The 27120-nt window shown below is 43.4% G+C and overlaps 1 protein-coding gene across 3 annotated transcripts in view; it reads left to right on the top strand.

The window, feature by feature from the left end:
• The window catches only part of LOC124616008 (hemicentin-2-like), a 1911634-nt gene that overhangs the window by 1477398 nt on the left and 407116 nt on the right, over nucleotides 1–27120 (top strand). For all 3 annotated transcript variants that reach the window (XM_047144221.1, XM_047144219.1, XM_047144220.1), the window contains one exon: nucleotides 7885–8046. In XM_047144221.1, the coding sequence (XP_047000177.1) occupies nucleotides 7885–8046 (162 nt within the window). The remainder of the gene's footprint in view (nucleotides 1–7884; nucleotides 8047–27120) is intronic.

The raw sequence follows: 27120 nt of genomic DNA, 5'->3' as shown, positions 1-27120 counted from the left end.
GTTTTCTTACGCCTATTTTCCCACAGTAGATTGCTGCGACATAAATATTCCCCGTTGCCCTTGCAAGATCACGTACACCAGAAAGAATCGAACGTCAATAATTAACTTTTCAGCCAATTTACCATCCAGATTAACAGTCGGCGTAATTGTATACGAATGTGTTAAGGCATTGATGTTACTTGGTCTCAACACAACTTTCCTGGTACTTCTGCTTTGCACGGTTCCATTAATATGCATTATTCCAATTGTCCGGAGTCGAAAAAAAATTCCTGACTGAACTATGGATTAAATTTGTTTATCTCAGCTACAAATTTTCGGGCTTCTATGCACTTTGCTGTGCATCGTCAAGTTGGTGCTTTGTTTGAAATTTCCTTACCTTACGCCTTACGATTCTGTAGCACTTCTTGAAGTTATGCAGCCATCCATTGTTTCCCTTGAAACCCCTGTAATCTATGTAACACGCAGTTTGATGTGCACGACATAGTAAGATATTATGATGCACATCGGATCACGGGGTCGCGGGTTCGATTCCCGGTTGGGTTGGGAATTTCCTCTGCCCGGGGACTGGGTGTTTTTGTTGTCCTCATCATTTCATCATCATCATTCGTGACAGTGGCTAGACTGGACTGCGTAAAAAATTGGACTGTGAAAAAATTGGGACTTTGTACGGGCGCTGATGACCGCGGAGTTGAGCGCCCCACAAACCAATCATCATCATCATCATCATTATTATGCGCATCCTGTGAATTGTATAGAGAATCCTTGAAACGAGCGAACGCCCATTTTTGTGACAAGTCCTCCTTGTCCTCATTTGAATATCCGTAGTTTTTCTTATGCATTGCACAGTCATACTCCTGAAGACGTATTCGAAATCTGTTCGTAATTTTGTTTTTTACTATGCTGCGGATGATCTCCCATGGACGGAAGTATATTTAATATCTTCTTGGACAAAGACTGACCTTCACTACGTTTCACTGGAGACGGGATTTGTGGCTATGTGTCCGACAAAGATGATGAAGTACATGGCTCGATGGCTCGACAACTGTTTCAGTATCAGTCTCACTTGTAAAGCACGTGGTCGTCATTGTACTCCTCATGTACTTCGCCCGCACAGTCGAGTGCATACGATACCATACACTTCACTGACTCATCTTGCAGGAGCGCTAATATTTCATCTGCCACTTCTTTCTCACGCTGTGAAATTTCTTGGGTTCCTTTCTGACGAAATATCAAAATCGGCAGCTGTTGTAGATATAACCCAAAGTCTGTTTTGTTTATCGTTGCCATTATTCCGCTTTGTATCATCAACAGCACTAGCGCTGTAGCACTGTTATGAGTTACTTGTTTCTAAGCAGTCCAAGCACGCTTCGTGGCCTCACGGTATGTTCACCATTGGATACCTCCAGTTGCGCCCTCTGTTGCCATTAGCAGCCAGTATTGTGGGTGCATGGTAGATAATAAATATGTGGAGCGTCGAATGCCGTAAAATCATGGTCTTGGGTTCCTTGTGAGAATATACTACAATCACGTGCGAGTTGTAAAGGTGGCAACGCGGTACCATCACGATAGCGATCATTAGGGATTCCAGAGCTCGCACTGGTGCCACAGTGTCCCCTTTACAAAATGTGCTCCAAGTGCGTGAGAGGTCAGCGGCGTTCTTTCAGCGGCGTGACTATGGCGGTATTTCACCGACCTCGTAACCATTTGCACGCAGAGGTCAAATTTCTGGAACTCTGGATGCCCCCTTGTACAACACATGGTTCGCGACAACTACTTCAAAATAATAAATCGTGGAAGTTGTGACGTTGGTGGCGGGCTGGACTCGTCGGATAAGCGAGTTGCTTGCAGCTTAGGAGCGGCCGGCGCGGCGCCTGTCTCGCCACCTGAGAAAGCCGCGTAATTTCCGGCGCCGCCTTTGTGTGCTCGCCATTTGTTCGGCCCGCCTGTGATCTCCGCCAGCGGCGGCCAAAGTGTTCTCGGCGCACTCATCTGTCATGCTGCCTATCTCTATGGCGCCTCTTCGCCTCCGGGGGCACTAACTCGCGGCGGTAAATTTTCTGCGAGTTTTGATGTGATATTCACTCCCGGCCTGTCGAAAAGAAGCGGAGAACGATTTAGAAAAGGGAGAAATTGAAAGTGTGCGACTCGCAGGTAATTTCCGATGAGATGGAGAGAGCTCTGGAAATATTGAAGGGAAAGTCACACTGTACCACTCAGCGAACGCCACAAAAAATTTGTGCTTCTACATTTACATCTGTGAAGTGCATCACAAAGAGTGTTTTCCACTGTAACACGTATTGGAGTATGGAACCCCTAGAAGAGTTTCTTAAACGCATCATCGTGCTCTATGATTAGTCTAAGCTTTTGGAAATTAATTCGCTGACTGCGCATTCCTTGATATCAGCTTTGTTAGGTATAGGTCTGCTGCTGAATAGTGGCATATTAAAATCTGCGCCTTAATGATATTCGAACCCTGATTTTTTTCTTATCGCGAGCGGTGACTTTAGCCATTTCGGCTATCCGCGAATGCTCTCCGTCCGTCAAAAATGTTTATCGGCACTGTTGGGTAGTAGAAATACATCTAATACAGTATGTGTCAAAGGAAATAACATGTCGAATCAAAACACTTTCAGTCGTCTCAATTTCCATTTCTTATTTTATTGAGCAACCAGTTTCAGCGCTACATTACACCTCTTCAGGTCCCCTGACCGACATGTGGCAAGAATCGCAACTCTGGTCCAGTGAAAATAGGGGCCAACATTCAGTGAGTGGCACGTGTAGTTTTTTGACACAGCGATCCATGTTTCTGACACAGCGATGGGATCGCGGGGGGGGGGGGGGGGGGGGCTGATGATGACGCAATGTAATGTTTAAACTGGTTGCTCAGTAAAATAACAAAATGGGAATTTAGTCGCCTGGAGGTGTTTTGATTCGACATTTTATACTGAACAGCCGAGGTCCCGTAACTGTCTGTATAAAGATGGAGTTACAGAGACTTGATGTCTAAGAATTCGCAGTCAGCGAATTAGTTTCGAAAGTATTTCATACAGCTATGTATCGTCGACGGAGTTCTTTGTGAAATGCATCTAAGTAGGGTAATTTTCTCCTCACGGCCACTATTAGAACGATACGTAGGAGGTTGCGGTATGTTCTTATAGTCCACACTTACTGTGGGTGTTGTAGCTTTGTGCATAGGGTTTCACGGATTTTTCTCTGAATAAAATCTTCTAGACTGCTTATGTTACGTTACTTATAATGTGTTCCAGGCATTGCCGTCTAGACCAAAGTTTACGTTGTTTTACATAAATTTTGATCTGATGATGAATAGTCGTAACTTCGTTATAAGTTAAGGAATATAAGGCAACGTAAACAGCTTTATTCACAAAAGTTTGCAATGATCTCAAACTCATTTAGGAAACTGATTGCCTGTAATGTACTGAGAGATAATTGCGTGTCCCAGTTCAGGTTTTTAAGCACCTCCATGACTGTCTCCTCTGTTGCAAGTAAACTTGTTACCAGTGGTGCTTACCTTCTTTGTATACATTCAGTATCTCCTCCAAGTCCTATATGGTATGGGTCCTCCCATTTCGAAAAGATTCTAGAATTAGTCACTCAACTGTTTTAATCACAGTCTTAGTATATGATTGCATTTTCTCAATATCCAGCCAGTGAACTACAGTCTACCCCACTTTGACTATGTCTGAGTGTGTATCACCATTTCGCTTCATGTTCCTACAAATTATTACAGGCTGCTACTGGCAACAGTTGACTTATTCGTTTCTCTGATGACTGTCGTTTATTGATAACTGCATCACTTGCTAAAAGTTTGGCTTAATATGGTCTACCAGATCATTAAGTTTGAGTTATTACTGTCCGGCAAGTCGTTAACGAACAGAAAGTACACAAAAGGCTCCAACACACTTCTTGGAGAAACATCTGAAATTAGTTAAACATCCAGTGATGATTGTCCATTCAAGATGGTAATGCTGCCATCCTCCCTAACAAAAAACCTCCACTCCAGTCACAAATTTCAGTTCCTACCCCATAACATCGTATTTTTGTTGCTAAGCTTTGGTGTGTTAACAAGCCAAATGCTTTTAGGACGTCAAGAAATTTGAGAATCTCTGAAAATATACGATATGATGGCTACATCGTAATCGAGTATACTTCAGACCTACAAAGGAAAGAGAAAATATCTTAGCCTGTCTTTCTAGGTTCACATCCAGTTATTTCTCCATGTTGTCTTCTTCTACAACAATGCTCTTTGTTCAACTTTTCCATTTCGAAAGTGCGAATGTGGAATTTTTGTATTCAATCGATATCAAGTCTTCTAACCTATTCCGTAACATTACAGGCATATTAAATATTTTTACATTACTTCATTAACAATTTTCTAGCTTCAATTTCCCACGTCACCTGTGAATACAGAGCAAAGTACGTTACCTTAAACAGCGGGCAAAAATTCGCACACTCTGGTTTTAAAGAGAGACACCTTGCCTACTAGCAACACAAAAATATCTAACTAAATTTTATGCCGAGTATCGTATGCGACAAGTATGTTGATTCAGTACACCGTACCAGCGGTGACCCGTCAGTGCAGTGTGCAGGTTTGTCACAAAATGTTCTTGGGGGAATGTTATATTCCATATCTAGTTTTGCTGTAGAATCATTGTCTGAAGTGTGTTTTTCGGCCTTGTTGTAAGATTTAGACAGCTTTAGTCTGCCGTATTGTTTGCAGTTGTTGCATGTCATAAGAAGTCACAAGAGCTACTTTCTCAGTGAGTTCGTGCTCAAGTTAAAAACGTATGTTTGGTGGTGAATTCTGTCTGTGCCTCTGTCAGAGTACTTATGCCCCTTTTGTTTGGTTATGAGGTAGTGAGTTCGTGTTCAATATAAGTACTCTGGCAGAGACAGAGACGGAATTCACCGTCAAACATAGTACAGCTATTTTTCTGCGGATTTCAAACAACATATCACCTTTTTAGATTGATGAACATTTCTTATTTGTTGACATATCTCGTGAAAATTTCTTGACATTTATTAAACTTTCCTTTCATTAGCACCTTTCGATTCCCCAAAGCTAAACTTAGCGTCAGTTAACGCTTCCTCAGTTTTCTTTTCAGTTCTTCTGTATATAATTCTAGTCAGCGACTTGGATGCATGGGTGATGAGGCAGATTGTAAGATACAATTGCGCAGAATCCCGCAGTCAGAGTCAGTCAGCAGGAAAGTTTTATGGCTTCAGAGAGCTTCGTGTCACAAAATGTCTCTGGCTGAATAAAATCGACGCTTCGGCTACAGTTGAAGCGGCCTTCCAGTGGCTCCGGTAATCCCAAAGGAAGGTCACAGCAACGGCGGCCAAAATGTCTGTTTTATTCACCCAATGACATTTTTCAGTACGTCGCAGCTCTGCACCCAGAAAACTTTTATGTCAAGTGGTTGAAAGATGGATGTTGTATTCGTCTGCCCTCGCTATTTTCGGAATTGTATGAATGATACGTGCAGAATTTTATAGATGCTACTCACTAGCTTGAATAATGGTTTCGTTTGTTACTGCATAACTCAAAGAGTCTTTTACGTGTAAAATTTCTATTACAGCTCGTGTAAGGAATTTAACTCATATTAAGAAACCGGGATGGGGGGGAGGGGGGGAGCATAGATGTGCACAATCGAATCTGTGATCATATCTTCACTGAAGTGCAGATGTAACCTTTAACCTTCCTTGTCTAGTGAAGAAGAACGTTCCCAGTTACAATTTCGACATACTTCTTTTGAATTGTCATCTCTCTTCATTTTGTATACTCATTTAAGCGTGGTAGTACCACCTTAGCCCATAGAGGGCACACTGAGTATACATCGTCTATACAGTTATTTTTAAAGCTTTTAATTGATATTTTATACAATATTTATGTAGTTCCATGGTTGTAAAGAGATATTTTATACATAACTATTTTTACGTTATTATTGTACTTTGTTCTTTTTTACGTTTTGACGATTATGTGAACCTGTTTTACACTGATTGGTTGACGTGAGGTAGAGGGAGAAGAGGTAGGCGGAGCATCTTCGTATTTAAGCGTATGCCCGTCACTTGCTGCCACCAGTTGACATCGCAGTAGCTGAGAAGAGTGATCCACCTATCATCTTCGAAGGTTGCCATGGGTATAACAAGTCTTATTGTATTTTCTCCTTATAAGCATTTTGTCATATTTTATTGTCATTCTAGTAAGGTTTCTATTACTTTCTAAATTAAAGTACAGGTCTGATAATGGTCATGTGATATTACCGAAACCGGTCACCTATATTCTTGAAGCATACGTGATGTGATCAAGACTGAATTTTTGAAAGAAAGACTCTATAGATACATTTTAAATCTTTCAAAAAATGGTTCAAATGGCTCTGAACACTATGGGACTCAACTGCTGTGGTCATAAGTCCCCTAGAACTTAGAACTACTTAAACCTAACTAACCTAAGGACATCACACACATCCATCCCCGAGGCAGGATTCGAACCTGCGACCGTAGCGGTCGTGCGGTTCCAGACTGTAGCGCCTTTAACCGCTCGGCCACTCCGGCCGGCCTTTAAATCTTTGATGCTACAAAATTTCGCTGCATCACATATTTTTGTTTGTTTCTGATGATAGTGTAATAGCCGATAAATGGTTCGTGAAGACCAGTGGCTTGTGTGATCACATATACAATAGTCTACCAAAAAGCGATGGAACAGTCACCCATGGCTATTTGTCTTTGTCTATTATTATGTCTATTTCTTGCTACCTGTTATCGATTGGCGGAATTAGTATTAATTTTTGGGTGTCTTATATCAGCTCTCATTTCCATTTTACTTGGAAAGTGTGTCCTGAGACTGAGCCTAGCTACCTCAGTTCATTATTGTTCCTTCCAATAGTTATTTAGTTGTAGGATTGTCAGTTTACATTTTGTTGTCCTTTTTACTGTAAAGACATACTGATTTAAGTGTCGAGAAGTTTATCGAGTTTGCATTTGATGAAAGATGTAAAGTTGATATTTATTTGTTGATTTCAGCTCTAGAAATAATGTTGTGATTTTTGCTATCAGGAGCCCTCTGGTTAACTGAATTGTATTGTTATTAATGAATAAAATCGATGCTGACAACTGTTTATGCCCAGACAGCCCCAGTCATTTAAACTAACAAAGTAAACCTGCGTCACAATACACACCATCAGACTTCCAACACAGATTTCACTGCTTTCGTTTTCTGGTTGTAGCCAGTTTGCTGTACCTTCATATGAGTTCCATGGCTTTTTACGACTGCTTCAATCTCTGGTGCTTCGTTGCGAATGCTATGGCAGTTCATCAATAGGATTTTATTTTTTACATCGATAGCAACCATTTCTTTGGGTCTTACACAAATAGTTTACTCTTTGCGGGACATCAACAGCTATTGGTAAATTTTTGATGATTAATAAATCACTACAGCTGCACCTGGTAAAGCCTTTATCTGGATAAAATCGTATAGACAACCCGGGTTTCAGGATGTAAATCCGATCTTCAGGTGCTTGATTGCATACGAGAAAGTGGCACCAGGCACGTAAAAAATCCAGATAATTTTTCAAGCATCATGCGAGAACCCGTGCTGGATTTTCTACACGACCGGTACTACTTCCTCGAACGCACTCGAGCACCTGGAGATGTGATTTGTATCCTAAAACTCGGATTGTGCGTACGAGTTAATCCAAAGGGAGGATTTGTCAAGTACAACTGGAGCGGATTTATTCATTATTAAAGATCTTGTACACATCTTTTGACGGCCTCTCAAAGCTATCCTGAAGTGAAGAGAATTATCTGGTGCTTGCTGTGTGAGAATAGAGTGGTGATCGCAGCTGGTTGCTTTCCGCTGTGCTGCAGATCTCGTGGGTGCGGCGACGCGACTGGCACATTCTGACGTCGGGGCTGTTCACCTACACCAACGACGAGCGCTTCCAGGTGCTGCACGCAGAGGGCTCCGACGACTGGACGCTGCAGATCAAGTACGTGCAGAAGAGGGACAACGGCACCTACGAGTGCCAGGTGAGTACCGCCAACACTGCTTATCAACTTGTCGCGTTATCCTGCTGGCTTCTGTCGACAGGGAATCTGAAGCCGGTTCCTAATTTCTAGATTTCCAGAAGGCTTTTCACAATTTCTAAACGCAGAATTTTAATAAATATATATGCACGGGACAAAAAGTGGCAACTAAGTCTAAGCAACGAAAACTGTGCTCTCCTCCACAGGAGCACTCAAAAAATTACGTTAAATTTGGTTTACACGTTAAAACACATAAATTTGGAGGTTGTCGCTTCATCTACGAGGGTTATTCCAAAAGTAAGGTCCGATTGATTGCCAAATTGAAACCACAGTGAACATCAGAAATGTTTTACTTGTAACAATTAGCTACACCTTTCAGCTACTTCTCTACGTAGTCGCCGTCCTGACTTAGACTTTTGTCATAGCGTTGTACCAACTTTTCAATAGCCTCATCATAGAAGGCAGCCGCCAGTGCTTTCCGCCAATTCTCCACGCTGGCCTACACCTCGTCGTCTGTGTCAAAATGTTGTCTTCAAAGACAGCGGTTCATGTGACCAGAGATGAAACTCAGGGGGAGACAATTGCGGACTGTATTGTGGGTAATCTAACATTTCCATTTGAAAACGATGCAGGAGCATCTTCATTGCCCCTGCAGAATGCGGCTGAGAATTGTCGTGAAGACGAAACAGCACGACAGTTATGTAATGTTGGCTGCATAGCTTCAGGCGAAATTTCTCACCAGGCCCTCGTACTTGGCGGCAGACACTATTTTCTAGACATCTTTACGCACTCACTGCGAGCTCAGAAATGAGAAGAGCGACGTGATGCTAACTGGGGTTATACTAGAGACACTACCCAACACATCTGTGCAAAGCTTTATCGGATTTTCATAGTCGTTTCCATTTCACGGCCGATCGGACCTTACTTTTGGAATAACCCTCGTACATACCTAGGTATTACAATTACGAACAATTTAACTAGACCTGAAAAGAAACGTGTTCGTAGTCTATTAATGACATACGAAAATTTGTGCCACAACGTAACACGAAACCAGATCTCCCACTTTATGCGAGTGGTCATCTTAATATCTTCGACAACCCGAACACACCTGCCGGGCTGACCAAACTTTCATACGGCGCCCTGTGGCCACGCACAGTCGGTCAAGGAGGCGCGATTGGATGGCCGAAGTGGTTAATGCGACCGCTCCAGTAAAACGGGAAATCTGGTCTCGAGTGTGGGTCTAGCACAAATTTTCACATGTCACTAATAAATTGTGGAGCTGTCACTTAATCGTATTCGTAATTACGAATACGTTTCTTATACTATATACTGGTGTAGATCGTAACAGTATCTGTTCATTCAGATCTGCGTGCGTGTCTGAAGGACAGCTCGTAGTACACCGTCAAACAAACGCACGGAAAATAGTTAACTGATGCCATCACATAGAAAATGTTGTAGGGGAGACGAATGAAAGACTTTATCATTGGCAGAATGCTAAGTAGACGCAACTTACATACTAGAGAGACTGCATACACTAAGACTGTTCGTCCTCATCTGGAGTACAACTGCGCCCTGTGAGATGGACGCAGGACATCGGAAAACGTCAAAGGACAGCAGCTTCTTTGGCATCATCGTGGACTAGGGGAAATGTGTCAAGGATGTGGTACTGGTTCATAGTAGAGCTCTGACGTATTTTGTAGCTGTGGTGTAATGTTGACAGTACTGTTTGCATACAGTCACAACAGAACAACGTTTATAGCTGTGTCACTTCATCAAGAGCTTCGCGCCGCTTTGGTTACATATCTAGAAATCAAACTGGATCTTACTATAATAATGTAGGTTTATAATCCTTTAGGTCAAAAATGTTTCGTAATTTGCTTCGTTCTTACGGTATTAATTAACTGTTGCTACTTAGGCATTCCGACAGTGTTCCTATGTTTATAAGGAGACCTAGGAATTTTCCAAAACACAGAGACTACTCGGGTGATGTGAGACAAGCTGTTCTGAATGCTTTGAAGAAAGAAAACTGTGAGTCTAGCATGGATAGAGTCTGTGGGGTATAATAGAACTAATAAGTGTCCGGAGTCGACGGCAAAAGCAGGACAGATCAGTAGCCTATTATCCTAGATCAGGTCGTCCTCGAAAAACAACAAGGAGGAAGCACAGAATTGTTAACAAACAGTCGGCTACTGATCCAAGACAAATGGATCCACAAATTACGGGTAGTCTGGAACAGCATCATGAGCTGAACGTAGCTGTGTCTACTGTAAAACGTCGACTTCTAGCAGGTGACTTTAGTGGTAGATGATTAGAGCGTGAATCACTCATGATTTCACAAGATAGGAAGGTCTGATGTTACTCCAGTTCTGCAGTTCTGGCTACAATACTTCTCATTACGAGAGATTCATCGTAGTATGGAAGTGATGCAGTTTTGCAGTGGAATATTTTGCTTTGAACCGTCGAATCTCTTGCACCAATAAAGACCATTAGGGGATGTATATTGCAGATTTGCCTGGATTTCGGACGTTGTGAAAACTGGATGTTGAAATAATGTTTTCCAACAGACTGATGAATCCTTCCAACAGCAACTGTATTTTCCGTAAGCATACACAAAGATGTTCACACACAAATTGTTTTCTACCAAAATGACTGACAAAACAGCAACTCTTACAGTCTTTCCGTCATTAGACCAGCCAAATGGCGATTAACTTCAAGTGCTTTGGACCTCTCAATATATACCCTATCTTAACAATGTATGTTCTGTCACCTGTTATAAAAAAATACATTTACTGGTTTATAATGATAAGTTAATGTTTTTCAACGAAGTTTAATACGGTTTTAAAGACAATAAGTGATGATCCCTTCTGAATACATTTATAAATATCGTTATTTGGACTTTTGCATGGGAATTTGGTTATGAAGTAACAATCGCAATACCTAACATCAAATCATTAATTGCATGATGATTTCACGTTTGATTTTATTCCTAACATTAACTGAGCTACCGTACAAAATGCCAAAACGGGATTTCATGTTAAAGGTCTGTATGATAATTTCGTAGTATCAAACTGACTGAAAATCAATAGTTCTTACATCAGAAAGTTCGAGAATTCTTAGTGAAAAAGTTAATTACAACTGATCTAATTGGTTTTTCTGTATTGACATGAGACTTGAAGTGCACAAGCCATGCTAAATACATCAGATGACTGCAAAATGTTTCAAAATTTTGTTTATAGATAAGCTGAAATTTCCGATTTTTGCTAATTAATTACTGGTTTAATTACAGCACAGATATATCTCCTAACATTTCTATGGGAGTGTAATAATGCAATCACGAGAATGCAATTATAAATGTCGCTGAAATTTAAGGCGATATATTAATTCACAACATCAGATTTTCTAACTAATTGTAACTGTCTGTTAATTACAGTTAAATGATATGACATAATGTTAATGATCTTCATTTAGTGTATAAGTGCACCAAACAGTTTAATTTTATGATAGAAGTAAGGAAAACCATAATTTTTAACTTTTGTCCATTACATATTGTGAATTGGGTAACACACAATCTGCTAAACATTTAGTGGTATCGAAGCATTCATTAGCTACCCTCCAACCAGTCCTATTACAAAGGCCAGGACAGAGTTTGCATAGAAACAACAATCTTGGATTGCTACAGGTTGGTCTACGGTTCTGTGAGGGGATGACAGTAAAAGTAATGTATCGTTTCTGATGCAATACATACGTGGACCAAAAAACCAATGTGACCAGAAAAACGCATTAGCTACCGTTAAACCTGGTGGCGGCAGCGTTACGGTATGAGGATATTTTTCCACACGGGGAGTTGTTCATCTAGTCCAAGTAGAAAGCAAAATGTATCGTTTCCTGTACAGTGACATTTTAGAAAGGAATGTGGTTCCACATGGGAGACAAAATATACCACGTATTGGGTACTTCAGCAGGACAACGTTTCGAAACACATGTGGTTCGAAACACATCTCTGGTCCTTAAAACCAAAAGAAAAAGTATTTTGGAGCGTCCAAGCCAGAACGCCTCTGGGATGCAGCGGTCGGCGCGTACGTCGCTGAAACTACTCAAACAAGGATCAATTTGAGCTGCTTTATTGAATGAATGGTCAAAACCATTTACAAAAGCTTGTGGATTCAGTACCAAATAAGTGTGCAGCTGTGACGAAAGCCCATGAATATGCAAAGAACTATTGATTTCTTCTTCATATTCCAAAGTAGTTTTATTTTATTGTTACATACTTAGGCCTACAAATTATTTTTTAGGCAGAACTGTTATATCTGTTTTGATGTAAGATAATTTTGCACACACTAAGTGTAGTTTTGTATTAAATGTATTATAATTCCATAGTTTTCAGTTATCGACGGGAATTCTTCTTCTGTTGCACACTTATCTTTGTATAATTGCAATTAATATTTTCACAAAACACATTTTATGTAGTGCTGTCTATCATTTACTTGTACTATATTTCGAATGCTGTTTAAAAAAACAGACCGGTTTTTGCTTCAAAATATCGGTTGGTAAAAGAGTTAAGCAGGTTAACCACGATATAGTAAATGATCTAGCTTCGTTGAATAAACCGCTTCCAGTCAGATCGACGAAATTAAGCAACGTCAGGCATAACCGGTAGTTTGATGGGTAATTTCCTGGACACGCCACTCGCTGTTGGCATCACCCTTCTGGAAAAGGAGAGATGTCTCATGGAGTATGAGCATGTGACACTGTTGATGGTGATACGATCGTTCCATGGGGATATTAACTCAGCTACCCCCTTAGTGCTATTCGTGAGCGTTTGGCTGGAGCAGTTTAGGGAAATTACGGAAAACCTGCTCCACTATGCGTGTTTAGTGTGCTAACCACTGCACCGCCTCGCTCGTTCGCGAAGAGTAGGCTGTGTGCCGGCATCGGATTTCACACTCTCCCATCTCTCATCATCATACAACGCAGACAGGACAAAACACACACACACACACACACACACACACACACACACACAATACAGTCATCAACAAGCATCAGATACACTTAACACACAATTCTCACAATTCGCGAAGCAGTGGTACCAATGTGAGCGAAAGATACGTAAAACCTTTTCAATCAGGAGGCTTAGTCCGCCCGTCGGGGTCGCCCAATTAATCATACCAGACGACTTTACTACTATTGCCACGCTAGAAAAATTACGTGCCCTTCTGCGTGCTATGATACGTCGAAAATCTCTTTTCGATATCTTGAACCTGTCTTGAAATAGAACCGGTTTTCAATTAAATACTAACGCACTGTGGAGAACAAAAGTTACAGCAAAGAAGACGTAAGCAGAAAGAAGGTGGATACAACATTGTAAATGCAAGTAGGTCGTAACTCCGTGGCCGAGGATGGAATTTTGTTGTTCGTACGTGAGTCACATGTACTACAACTCGCCTGACGTGCATGTACTATCCACTAGTTCACATCGAAATAGAACAGCAAACTTCCAGCTGTGTGCCGCGAGGCTTCGTGTTCGTGGAAGAGGAAGCTGCCTTCGAAACTTGTAACGACGTACTGTTCCATGTGGTGCAGCAGCGTGAGCTGCGGCAGCAAAACTATAGCTTTGCGAACAGAAACCGTAGAATGTTGACACGAAGTCTGACGAAACAGGAAGGACTTTTCCAGAGAGGAGATAACAATACTGAAACCTGGATTTTGCAGATTTCTGGCTTTGATAGCGCAGTGTTCCGCATTTCCAGGTGACGTTATATGAAAGTTGTTACGGAAGTAGTGTTTACCTGTCAGTGATGCGTGAACGAGGCTAATATACACTCCTGGAAATGGAAAAAAGAACACATTGACACCGGTGTGTCAGACCCACCATACTTACTCCGGACACTGCGAGAGGGCTGTACAAGCAATGATCACACGCACGGCACAGCGGACACACCAGGAACCGCGGTGTTGGCCGTCGAATGGCGCTAGCTGCGCAGCATTTGTGCACCGCCGCCGTCAGTGTCAGCCAGTTTGCCGTGGCATACGGAGCTCCATCGCAGTCTTTAACACTGGTAGCATGCCGCGACAGCGTGGACGTGAACCGTATGTGCAGTTGACGGACTTTGAGCGAGGGCGTATAGGGGGCATGCGGGAGGCCGGGTGGACGTACCGCCGAATTGCTCAACACGTGGGGCGTGAGGTCTCCACAGTACATCGATGTTGTCGCCAGTGGTCGGCGGAAGGTGCACGTGCCCGTCGATCTGGGACCGGACCGCAGCGACGCACGGATGCACGCCAAGACCGTAGGATCCTACGCAGTGCCGTAGGGGACCGCACCGCCACTTCCCAGCAAATTAGGGACGCTGTTGCTCCTGGGGTATCGGCGAGGACCATTCGCAACCGTCTCGATGAAGCTGGGCTACGGTCCCGCACACCGTTAGGCCGTCTTCCGCTCACGCCCCAACATCGTGCAGCCCGCCTCCAGTGGTGTCGCGACAGGCGTGAATGGAGGGACGAATGGAGACGTGTCGTCTTCAGCGATGAGAGTCGCTTCTGCCTTGGTGCCAATGATGGTCGTATGCGTGTTTGGCGCCGTGCAGGTGAGCGCCACAATCAGGACTGCATACGACTGAGTCACACAGGGCCAACACCCGGCATCATGGTGTGGGGAGCGATCTCCTACACTGGCCTGGTGATCGTCGAGGGGACACTGAATAGTGCACAGTACATCCAAACCGTCATCGAACCCATCGTTCTACCATTCCTAGACCGGCAAGGGAACTTGCTGTTCCAACAGGACAATGCACGTTCGCATGTATCCCGTGCCACCCAACGTGCTCTAGAAGGTGTAAGTCAACTACCCTGGCCAGCAAGATCTCCGGATCTGTCCCCCATTGAGCATGTTTGGGACTGGATGAAGCGTCGTCTCACGCGGTCTGCACGTCCAGCACGAACGCTGGTCCAACTGAGGCGCCAGGTGGAAATGGCATGGCAAGCCGTTCCACAGGACTACATCCAGCATCTCTACGATCGTCTCCATGGGAGAATAGCAGCCTGCATTGCTGCGAAAGGTGGATATACACTGTAGTAGTGCCGACATTGTGCATGCTCTGTTGCCTGTGTCTATGTGCCTGTGGTTCTGTCAGTGTGATCATGTGATGTATCTGACCCCAGGAATGTGTCAATAAAGTTTCCCCTTCCTGGGTCAATGAATTCACGGTGTTCTTATTTCAATTTCCAGGAGTGTAACTAAGAATAGGGTAAGATGAAGCAGATAGTCACTCTTTTAAATGACACAGATCAGAAGAGATAAAGCAGTGATACTTTGTACAGGTTTACTCGCCATCTTTATGGAAACACATTTATAAACTTGGTGTGAAGTGATAAAAATGGCTCTGAGCACTATGGGACTTAACTTCTCAGGTCATCAGTCCCCTAGAACTTAGAACTACTTAAACCTAACTAACCTAAGAACATCACACACATCCCTGCCAGAGGCAGGTTTCGAACCTGCGACCGCAACGGTCCCGTGGTTCCAGACTGTAGCGCCTAGAACCGCACGGCCACTCCGGCCGGCTGAAGTGATAAAAGTTTAGAGTTCCGTCCCTGAACAATTGCTTTTACTGAGATATGTAAGTGTGTATATCTGAGATAAGTCGATTCCAACAAGTCACTTTGACAAACATGTGTCCTATTATTCCAATGCTTTGAAAGTAGGCTATTGAACAACGTGTGCAAGCAATGAACATAAAACAATTTGAAACAAAGGAACATTCATAACTAAATTTCGTGTATTAGATGATTAGATAATTAGTGTAGTCTAGCAACTGAAATTCTTCAATGTGAAAGTAGAAGATGATAGTTTCGCCTCCTTAAGAGTGAACCTCAATCTTGTTCAGCTGACTTCCAGAAAAGACCAGTCTGTACAATAAAACTTGAAGGTTTGTCTCCTTTGCATATTTTGGCAAGAAGAAATGCAGATGATAAACGGGTATTCGTTGCACAAATGTATTACACTTGAACTGACATGTGATTACATTTTCACGCAATTTCGGTGCGTAGATCCTGAGAAATCAGTACCCAGAACAACCACCTCTGGCCGTAACAACGGCCTTGATACGCCTGGGTATTGAGTCGAACAAAACTCGAATGACGTGTACATGTACAGCTGCCCATGTAGCTTCAACACGATACCACAGTTCATCAAGAGTAGTGACTGCCGTATTGTGACGAGCCGGTTGCTCGGCCACCATTGACCAGACTTTTTCAATTGACGAGAGATCTGGAGAATGTGCTGGCCAGGGCAGCAGTCGAACATTTTCTGTATCCAGAAAGACCCATACGGGACCTGCAACATGCGGTCGTACATTATCCTGCTGAAATGTAGGGTTTCGCAGGGATCGAATGAAGGGTAGAGCCATGGGTCGTAACACATTTGAAATGTAACGTCCACTGTTCAAAGTGCCGTTAATGCGAGCAATAGGTGACCGAGACGTGTAACCAATGGCACCCCATACCATCACGCCGGGTGATACGCCAGTATGGCGATGACGGATACACGCTTCCAATGTACGTTCACGGCGATGTCGCCAAACACGGATGCGACCATCATGATGCTGTAAACAGAACCTGGATTTATCCAAAAAAATGACGTTTTGCCATTCGTGCACCCAGGTTCGTCGTTGAGTACACAATCGCAGGCGCTCCTGTCTGTGATGCAGCGTCAAGGGTAACCGCAGCCGTGGCCTCCGAGCTGATAGTCCATGCTGCTGCAAACGTCGTCGAACTGTTCCTGTAGATGGTTATTGTTTTGCAAACGTCCCCATCTGTTGACTCAGGGATTGAGACGTGGCTGCACGATCCGTTACAGCCATGCGGATAAGATGCCTGTCATCTCGACTGCTAGTGATACGAGGCCGCTGTCATTGGATCTCGACCAACGCGAGCAGCAATGTCGCGATACGATAAACCGCAATCGCGATGGGCTACAATCCGATCTTTGTCAAAGTCGGAAACGTGATGGTACGCATTTCTCTTCCTTACACGAGGCATCACAACAACGTTTCACCAGGCAACGCCGGTCAATTGCTGTTTGTGTGTGAGAAATCGGTTGGAAACTTTCCTCATGTCAGCACGTTGTAGGTGTCGCCACCGGCACCAACGTTGTGTGAATGCTCTGAATAGTTAATCATTTGCATATCACAGTATCTTCTTCCTGTCGGTTATATTTCACGTTTGTAGCACGTCATCTTCGTGGTGTAGCGATTTCAATGGCCAGTAGTGTAATATGGACTTCGTTTAGTGAAGAAAGTTGTATTACGTCTTCTACGCTTTCATTTATTTCTTTTTCATTAAATATTACGAAATTAACAGAACGTAATTAAATAGAACAGACTCCGCTCTTGTTGCTACCACCGATTACAGACCAAACGAAATACTATAACTCAGCGCCATGGAGTTCTGTACATGGCACGCAGTAAGCATGTTACAAGGAGATGCCAGAGCTGTTGATCCACCGATCTCGACGAGAATACTTGTCGGGGACCACTCTAAAACAGCCCATGGTAAGAGTTTATGTGAACAAAATGCACGTCAAATGTCATGACGCAGGTGGGTTTCGAGCCTGATGGATAGCTTAGAAAACTCGAAAATGTGAAAATTTTATTTTCTTATGACAAGCTCACAACACAATTGTTTTCGAAACTTGAGGAGTTTGTAAGTCCGTTGTAGATGTATTAAAGGAGGAATATTGTTGCTTACTGGGTTACTGGGCAATTGATGTAAGAAGCATGTTCCAATCCCAGCCAGGTTCGAATATCACATACGCTTTAATAATTTAGCTGTTGATTTATTTATGCAGTATGGTGTAAGAGAAAACTGCGTGCTGTATAAAATTCGCCGCTTCACAAACACAGTCAAAGCTCTTCAGAGAGGACCAAGAAGAAAGTGAAAAGAAATACAAAAAGAATTGGTGAAAAACCCACGTCAAATTCACATTGAATGTGTGTGAGTTCGAATAGTCTGTTATCTATATTTTTATAAGCTGTCACTTAGTTCCTATATTGCCTTTCTGAGGGAGAAAAGGATATCTACGAAATAGAATGACATGTTTTTTATCCTCTGTGCAGACGCTGTGATTTTTGTCTTAGCCTGTGTTTTCCGTCCACTATATACGTCAAGAGTTAAGCTACTGTTTGCTGGATTTCTCTTTCGTTCTTTTCCAAATCATGCCTGCATGGTCACAGTCGAATGGATGAACACATGATTTTTACCGGATTTATGTTAACAATACGTCGCAGGTGAAGTCACTATAAGATGTAGAACAAATGGACTACAGTAAGCTTGCAAACCGTATGAACGTATGAAAGAAAAACTTGATTCTTCGAGAGAGAAAATTAAGCTTCATTCGCTCTGAATAACAATATTTTTAATTTCGTTTCAGCTTTCAATTTCTGTTAAAGAATGATGTATATTGCAAGACGTGCGACTCGAACGCAAGCAAACCGTAACTGACCTTTAGTTGAACGCCGACATTATACCAGCTTTTCAATTTATTTTATTCCGTGAACGGGTGGGTGACGTGTATATCAAAAATATGGAAATATCGCGAACAATGCTTGCTTCAACATAAATGCAGATGCTAGCAGTCTATGCTCTTATATTTGACCAAGAATGGGACCTATGCAGCATCCTCAGTGTGCTGGAAGTCTCAGTATTGGTCAGAACAGTGATCTTTGTAATTGTGAGTGGATTATGCCGGAGCTAAGCGAATTCGAACGCGAGGAAAATGTTGGACTCCTATGGTGAGTCCTTCCGTAACAAAAAAACGAATTGTTTGGTGTTTCAAACAACACCATATCCTAGATTTAAACCACATACAGGGAAAACGAAGAAACGTCATCGCGGACGAGAATGTGTGTTGACAGATCGTGATAGACGATCTGCAACGAGAATTGTCATAAAAATAACAGAACGACGGCTCCAAACGTCGTTGCAGAACTGACTGTCGCATTCGCAATGGCTGTCAGCAAATAACGTCATTTGGTCGGATGACTCTTGTTTTACACTATTTCAAACTTCTAAACAAGTTTCCGACCAAAGCGTGAAACATGGTGTAGGTCCAGTGATGATTTGGGGAGCCATATCGCGGTATTCCAAGGGCCCCATGAGTGCTCTGCAAGGTCGTATTACTGCCAAGCGTTTTTTTGTGTCATCATTCTTGTGATTGACTTGATGCGGTTCAGCACCAACTCCTTTCCTGTGCAGGCAAGTCTATCACAGGGATGTTACTGTCGTGTAACCACATTGGTGTTGGCCCACCTGAATGGCAGCCCATTCTTCGCGGAGTGCTGCACTGAGGAGAGGTATCGATGTCGGTCGGTCAGACCTGGCCCGAAGTCGGTGTTCCAAAACATCCCAAATGTGTTCTATAGGATTCAGGTCAGGACTCTGTGCAGGCCAGTTCATTACAGGGATATTATTGTCGTGTAACCAATCCGACACAGGCTGTGCATTATCAACAGGTGCTCAATCGTGTTGAAAGATGCATTCGCCATCCCAGAATTGCTCTTCAACAGTGGGAAGCAAGAAGGTGCTTAAAACATCAATGTAGGCCCGTGCTGCGATAGTGCCACACAAAACAAGGGGTGCAAGCCACCTCCATGAAAAACACGATCACACTATAATACCACCGCCTCCGAATTATAATGTTGGCACTACACAGGCTACCAGATGGCGTTCACCGGGCATTAGCCATACCCACACCCTGACATCGGATTGCCATATTGTATAGCGTGATTCGTCACACCACACTACCTTTTTCCACAGTTCAGTCGTCCAATTTTTACGCTCCTTACACCAAGCGAGGTGTCGTTTGGCATTTACCGGCGTGATGTGTGGCTTATAAGCAGCCGCTCTACCATGATATCCAAGCTTTCTCGTCTTCCACCTAACTGTCATAGTACTTGCAGTGTATCCTGATGCAGTTTGGAATTCCTGTGTGATGGTCTGGATAGATGTCTGCCTATTACTCATTACGACCCTTTTCAACCGTCGGCGGTCTCTGTCAGTCAACAGACGATGTCGGCCTGTACGCTTTTGTGCTGTACGTGTCCCCTCACTTTTCCACGTCACTATGACATTGGAAACAGTGGACATAGGGCTGTTTATGAGTGTGGAAATCTCACGAAAAGGAGTATGACACAAGTTTGAGGTCGCTGACCGAGCGAGGTGGCGCAGTGGTTAGACACTGGACTCGCATTCGGGAGGACGACGGTTCAATCCCGCGTCTGGCCATCCTGATTTAGGTTTTCCGTGATTTCCCTAAATCGCTCCAGGCAAGTGCCGGGATGGTCCCTTTGAAAGTGCACGGCCGACTTCCTTTCCTAATCCGATGAGACCGATGACCTCGCTGTCTGGTCTCCTTCCCCAAACAACCGAACCGAACTGAGGTCGCTGATGTGGAGTACTTGGCAGTAGGTGGCAGCACAATGCACCTAATATGGAAAATATATTTTTATGGGGGATGTCAGTATACTTTTGATTGCATAGCGTACTTGCATTTTGGTCCAGTGCAGTTGAGAGATATGGAGTGTCGTTACTATGGACGACCTGAACGACGACAACCCTGTCGTACACATTATTTATCACGGCGAATGGTAAAGACGGTGAAAACCCGAAATTAGATACGTAGGATGTTGCCAGGCCGAAACGACAGCGGGTATCAGGTGCCTTATACGTTTGGATCCTGTGTAATAGGCTCCAAGTTCTTGGTGTGGCCATCCTGAGTGCTGCTGACGTTCAAAGGTCGTCTATAAATACTGCAATATGACGTTTATTATTATACTGCTTTGGCCCATAACTTCAAAAATATAGTACCTACTGTGCAGATTATTCCACCCGTGTGTGGCACTACATATTTGGGACGGACTGTGTGAAGAGTCAAAGAAAGTTGCAACGGACATCTGAGATGGACGCGACCAAAACAACCAAGCAAATCAGTCGCCACACACTGTCTCGTGTATAATCATGACATCAAATACGACGATACTAGAACTCTGATGAGAACTCCAAGTTCAGCGGACAACATAATTGAGGAGTCTATCGAAATGAAGTTGTCGGGAAACCCAGTTAACCGTGACTGAGGTTTCAGTTTGAGCAAGGATTCGGATCTGGGATTAAAAATGAGCAACAACGTAGTCAGTAATTACATTAGCCCGTAAATAAAGGCTTCGCACCAACACTGCTTCACAGAGCGATTAAGGTCCAAGGTTTTTTTTTTTTTTTTTTTTTTTTTTTTTTTTATGGGACTTAACTGCTAAGGTCATCAGTCCCTAAGCTTACTCACTGCTTAACCCAAATTATCCTAAGGACAAACACACACATCCATGCCCGAGGGAGGACTGGAACCTCCGCCGGGACCAGCCTCACAATCCATGACTGCAGCGCCTTAGACCGCTCGGCTAATCCTGCGCGGCTCAGGTCCAAGTGCCGAATACACACACAACAACACAGCGCACAACACCTGAAGAAGATAACTGGGTCGATCGTCAGAATATCACGTGTAAAAATGGAAACAACAACTGGTCAGAACATTCGAAACTATATCATTAAAATAACGCATGGCCGACGACGTACAGTGGTATAAGAGGAACACTGGCCCAGGCGGAGAGGGCTTTCAATGCTAAAAGTACTCTTCTAGTATCTAAGGTTTAATTTGGGGAAGAAATTCCAGAAAATGGACGTCTGAAACATTGCATTGTATGGAAGTGACGCTGCAGTCTGGAACCGCAAGACCGCTACTGTCGCAGGTTCGAATCCTGCCTCGGGCATGGATGTTTGTGTTGTCCTTAGGTTAGTTAGGTTTAACTAGTTCTAAGTTCTAGGGGACTAATGACCTCAGCAGTTGAGTCCCATAGTGCTCAGAGCCATTTGAACCATTTGATTGGAAGTGTGTCATGCCATCTGATAAACCGAAAAAGAAGAGAATAAAAACGTTTGGGATACGTTACAGACGGTTGCTGAAAATTAATGAGGTAAGAAGGGATGGGGTCTTCACAAAATCGGTGACGAAAGGAATATATTGAAAATATTTACTAGAAAAAAAAGTGACAGGAAGATAGGACAGGTTTTAAGGTATGAAGAAATAATTGTCGTGGTACCATGGGGAACCACAGAGGGGGAAAAACTGTGCAGGTTGCCAAAGGATGAAATATATCCAACAAACAATTGAGTTCTATATGTGTTAAAAGATTCTACTTAGGGATGAAGCTGGTGGCACTGGCACAGAATAGGAAATCATGGCAGTTCTCATCAAACTTGTCAAAATACTGACGAAAAAAGGCGAGAAAGCAGGAGAGTTCTATTGCCACAACGGTCATCTTTAATAAGGGTCCCAGTGCCATTTAACCAGGTAAGGGAATAGATTTCACGCAATTTGACAATGGTGCAGTATGAGTCTAACGTAATATACGATCAGCTGTGGACGAAGAAGGAATAGTTATTAGTATCTAAAGCCGACGTTGATGTCATAGTTTTCAAGCACAGGCTTGAACGGGCCCAGACTAGGAAGACAGTCGGTCGTAGTTTATCAGAAAGATCATTACAGGATTCGTGTTATTCAGGATGGCAATGGAAACGACAGATCTGGCACCTCTGTAGGTTAACCCAAATCAAGATTATCACGTGGAATTCGTAAAACGATCTCTTTCCTCCCTTCTTACTGTGTACCGTCAACCTCACCGCCTTCAACACAAACGCCAGTAGCACGATTTACACGTGTGTGATCCACATTACAGTTTTTACAATGCTTGTATAAACTACTTCAGATGAATATCGAGGCAGTACCTACAATTTCATGTGTGTGATCCAGATTATAGCTTTTACAATTTTTTCTATGAACGATTTCAGATAAATATCGGGGCAGTACCTACAGTATCATTCACCAGCTCAGTAACAGAACAATTAAACCGTCGTCTATACTCACAACTCTATTCACGCAGAGACGCTGCCCGAAAAATTTGCTTTAGCCTAGACTGATTACTCACACTTGCCATCAGATGCTTTGCTGCTGATCCTTACTCAATCCATACTTGCACTTTGTCTATAATGACTTCGACAGCAACCTTTCCTTTAACCTTCTTGTTTTCTTTCGTAATGCTATCACTTGCCTACCAACGAGATGAACCAATGAGCAAAGCACAGTGCCCGAAACCTGTTATACGTCATCCACTGAGAGGAAGGTCTCGGCCGAGATGGCATAACTCTGTAGTGAACTTTTCCTGTGGGGAAAGTTCAATCTCGGGACGGATGGCGCCTCCCTCGCCGTCAACAGGAGTGGGTTTAGGTCCGGGCAGAAACAGCGGCAATCGCAGAGCGGCGCGGCGCGCTTCATTACGGCGTGATCGCGGCCCAGCCTCCGGCCTAGTTATTAAATAAGTCGCTGCGTAGCGCAGAGAGTGGGGCTCCACTCACAAATTGAATTAGTCTGGTGGCGCCGCGGGCTCCTGGGAGCGCGTCTCACGCGGGTCCCGTCTGCCGGGAGGGAAATATATACTCCGACTCAACCTCAGACTGCTACTGTTTTATTAAGTGTTGCTAGGACAGCCTGTTCAAGAACAGTGGTCTCACCACGGAGGAAATACGTAGCTGAAAAAAACCACCGGCCAAAATAGTACTAGTCCTCTTAACAGAACACGTTGGTCGCTTAAGGCTCCATACACACTGGCAATTTGATCGCCCTCTCGATCGCGCGCCAAAGCAACGTTCTCCATTTAACACGCGGCTCCCGTAAGTCCTTTACACACTGGCGATTTGTCGCGCAATTCTCGCGACTACTCTCATGTACTCTGCTGAGTCTGACTCTTGGCGATCTAGCAGCGTCAGAGGGCAGGTTTAAACAATTTCCGCTTCGCCACCTCGTGGTTGTGCAGCATTTTTTGTTTGTTACTGCATCGTGTGTCGTTTGGAAGATTATTCTTCTTTCCTGGTGTAAAAATAATTTTCTGCGTGGAATTTTGGTAACTGAAGTGGAATATCGTCTTGTAATTTGTGATTAAGGGTTGTAGCAGTTAGATCGAAAATCGTAATTCTTGGATGGGGAAAAAATTTGCTCCTTACTTCGAAATTACAACTGTTTCAAAAACATGAATGTCGAATGTATCATCTTCTTTATTGCTCACAGTAAGCGCGCTCTTCTGTCAGTAGTTTTCTTATGATGAGTGATGGCGAGTCAGCAGGATACTAATTTGTAAATATCTGGGTATTTACTGGTACAGATATGTATGTGTATACATATAAATGTATTTAGTCCCATTGTATAGGTTCGAGGAATTTTCGCAAAATGAGTTCTCCTAGATCTATCTGGTAAATCAGATTTATGATTGCGAGGTATATCGTAAAGTAAATAATATTATTAAGTGCTTTCTTAAGGCTTCCACGAAGTGATAATTCTAAATACGGACCGAGGGCAGTGGTGCAGTTGTCAGTGCACTGGAGTCGTATTCGGGGGTATTACAATTCAAATTACCGTCCAGACATCAAGATTTAAGTTTTCTGTGATTTCTCTGAGCCGTTCCAGGAAAATACCCCGATTGTTCCTTTGGAAAGCCTGCGGCCGATTTCCTTCCCCATCATATCGTAACTCGAGCTTGTGTTCCGTGTCTAATGATCGCGACAGTCTCCCTTTGTAAATACTCTTGGATTTTATGATTGTTTCTTCACAATATGTCGTCGTAAAAATTGTCAGACTTCGCCGGGTGGTGTAACAGTTCTTCCTAAAATTAGAAACCGCACTGACGTTTGAACACCTGATTCGCACTGTCACAGGATAAACTATAAACCCTGCTACACGCTGACCTACACGTAAGGGTCTTCTGCATCCGTACCTCAACTTCCATTTTCTTTTTTCTGAAGTAGGCTATGTTTTCCCTCAGGGACAAAGCTATCTCCATACCAAATTTGATCCAAAGTGGTTCGGCGGTTTAGTGGCGAAAAGGTAGCAGACAGAGCTGCTTTCGCATTTATAATATTAATATGGATTAGAACACATTTATTCCCCAAGGAGCAGCAGCTCCATTGCTAACAAAGTAATCTGCGAATTTGATTCACCTGGATCTGTTGAATGGAATGAACAATCGGATGCATTCAGAATACACATTGAGAGTAACTCGAACAACGATGATAGCAACGAGTAGCCTCAGAAATGAGTACAGGGAGAAACTTCTTCAGAGATAGTGATTATGAAGTAGATGATGTTAAGGAATTCTGCTAGCTAGACGGTAAAAGAACCCATAACGCACGGAGCAAGGAGGACAACAACAACAACAAAAAAAGACTTCTACTGAGAAAAGCGTATTCCTGACCAAAATACGTTTGCCAGTATCGAACATAGGTCTCAATGTGACAAAGAAATTTCCGAGGATGCACGTCTGGAACATAGCATTGTATAGCAGTGATAGATGGCCTGTGGGAAAACTGGAAGGCAAGAGAATGGAAGTATTTAAGATGTGTACAATTGAAATGTAGTGCTACAGAAGAATAGGTAACGGCCTTGCCAAAAATGGATACACCGGTTCCCGTCAGATTACGGAAGTTAAGCGCTGTCGGGCGTGGCCGGCACTTGGATGGGTGACCATCCGGGCCGCGATGTGCTGTTGCCATTTTTCGGGTGAATTCAGCCTCGTGATGCCAACTGAGGAGCTACTCGACCGAATAGCTTCAGCTCCGGTCAGAGAAAACCATCATAACGACCGGGAGAGCGGTGTGCTGACCACACGACCCTCCTATCCGCATTCTCAGCTGAGGATGACACGGCGGTTGGTTGGTCCTGATGGGCTACTTGTGGCCTGAAGACGGAGTGCTACAGTCGAATGTAGAAAAGTAGGCGGACTGATAAGGTAAGGAATGACGAGGTACTCCGTAGAACCAGCGAGGAAAGGAATATGAAAGAAACACTGACAAGAAGAGAAGGAAAACATTGACAAGAAGAAGGGACAGAATGACAGGACAAAGGGTGCAAAAAAGGGCAGCTCGTTTTGTATTATCACGTAATAGGGGAGAGAGTGTGGCAGATATGATACGCGAATTGGGATGGAAGTCATTAAAGCAAAGACGTTTTTCGTCGCGGTATTCACGAAATTTCAGTCACCAACTTTCTCTTCCGAATGCGAAAATATTTTGTTGAGCCCAGCCTATATAGGTAGAAATGATCATCAAAATAAAATAAGAGAAATCAGAGCTCGAACAGAAAGGTTTCGGTGCTCGTTTTTCCCGCGCGCTGTTCGGGAGTGGAATGGTAGAGAGATAGTATGGTTGTGGTTCGATGAACCCTCTGCCAAGCACTTAGATGTGAATTGCGGAGTAGTCATGTAGATGTAGATGTAGATGTATTAAGACATCAGGGAATAGCTTCCATGGTACTAGATAGAGCTGTAGACGGTAAAAACTGTAGAGGAAGACAGAAATTGGAATAAATCCAGCAAATAATTAAAGATGTATGTTGCAAGTGCTATTCTGGGTTTAAAAGGTTGGAACAGGAGTGGAATTCGTGGCGGGCCGCATCCAACTAGTCAGAAGACTGACGATTAAAAAAGAAAAAAACGGCGTTTTATAGGTGTGACACTCCATACGTCTACTAATCAAATTATTTCTGAAGTTACATCCAGCTAGAATTATTCTGTTTTTCGAACAAAATTGCGGATAACGCAGTATGCTCTGATTATTACTGTACAGAAGTGGTCTTCCACATCTTTGCGATGAAACATTTCCCAGTTTGTTGTCATTCATACCAGGTTCGCACAAGCACACAGGTTTCCCCTGTTTCCGCAGACCCACAGAGGAACTGTTCCGTCGCGTGTCCGGCGATTCAGTTGTGTGTCTCAGTTTCACGACAGTCGGTCATTGCAGCCATTGAACCGCACAGTTCGGTCGTCGCGCCTTAGTCGCCAGAGTGGAAGGAAACTCAGTGCGCTGTAGATGTCGCAGAGCCTGTGCTAGGCCCTCATGCGGCCGTACACCTTCCGTAGTCTAATAATGGTTCGATTGTGTGGAATCAGCGCTGTAAGATGGATCGATGTAGAGAATGGCGGAAAG

Source organism: Schistocerca americana, chromosome 5, assembly GCF_021461395.2.
Source record: "Schistocerca americana isolate TAMUIC-IGC-003095 chromosome 5, iqSchAmer2.1, whole genome shotgun sequence".
In the NCBI taxonomy this organism is placed as follows: Eukaryota; Metazoa; Arthropoda; class Insecta; order Orthoptera; family Acrididae; genus Schistocerca; species Schistocerca americana.
Note: the sequence above shows the minus strand (reverse complement) of the source record. Positions and strands in the feature narration are given on the sequence as shown.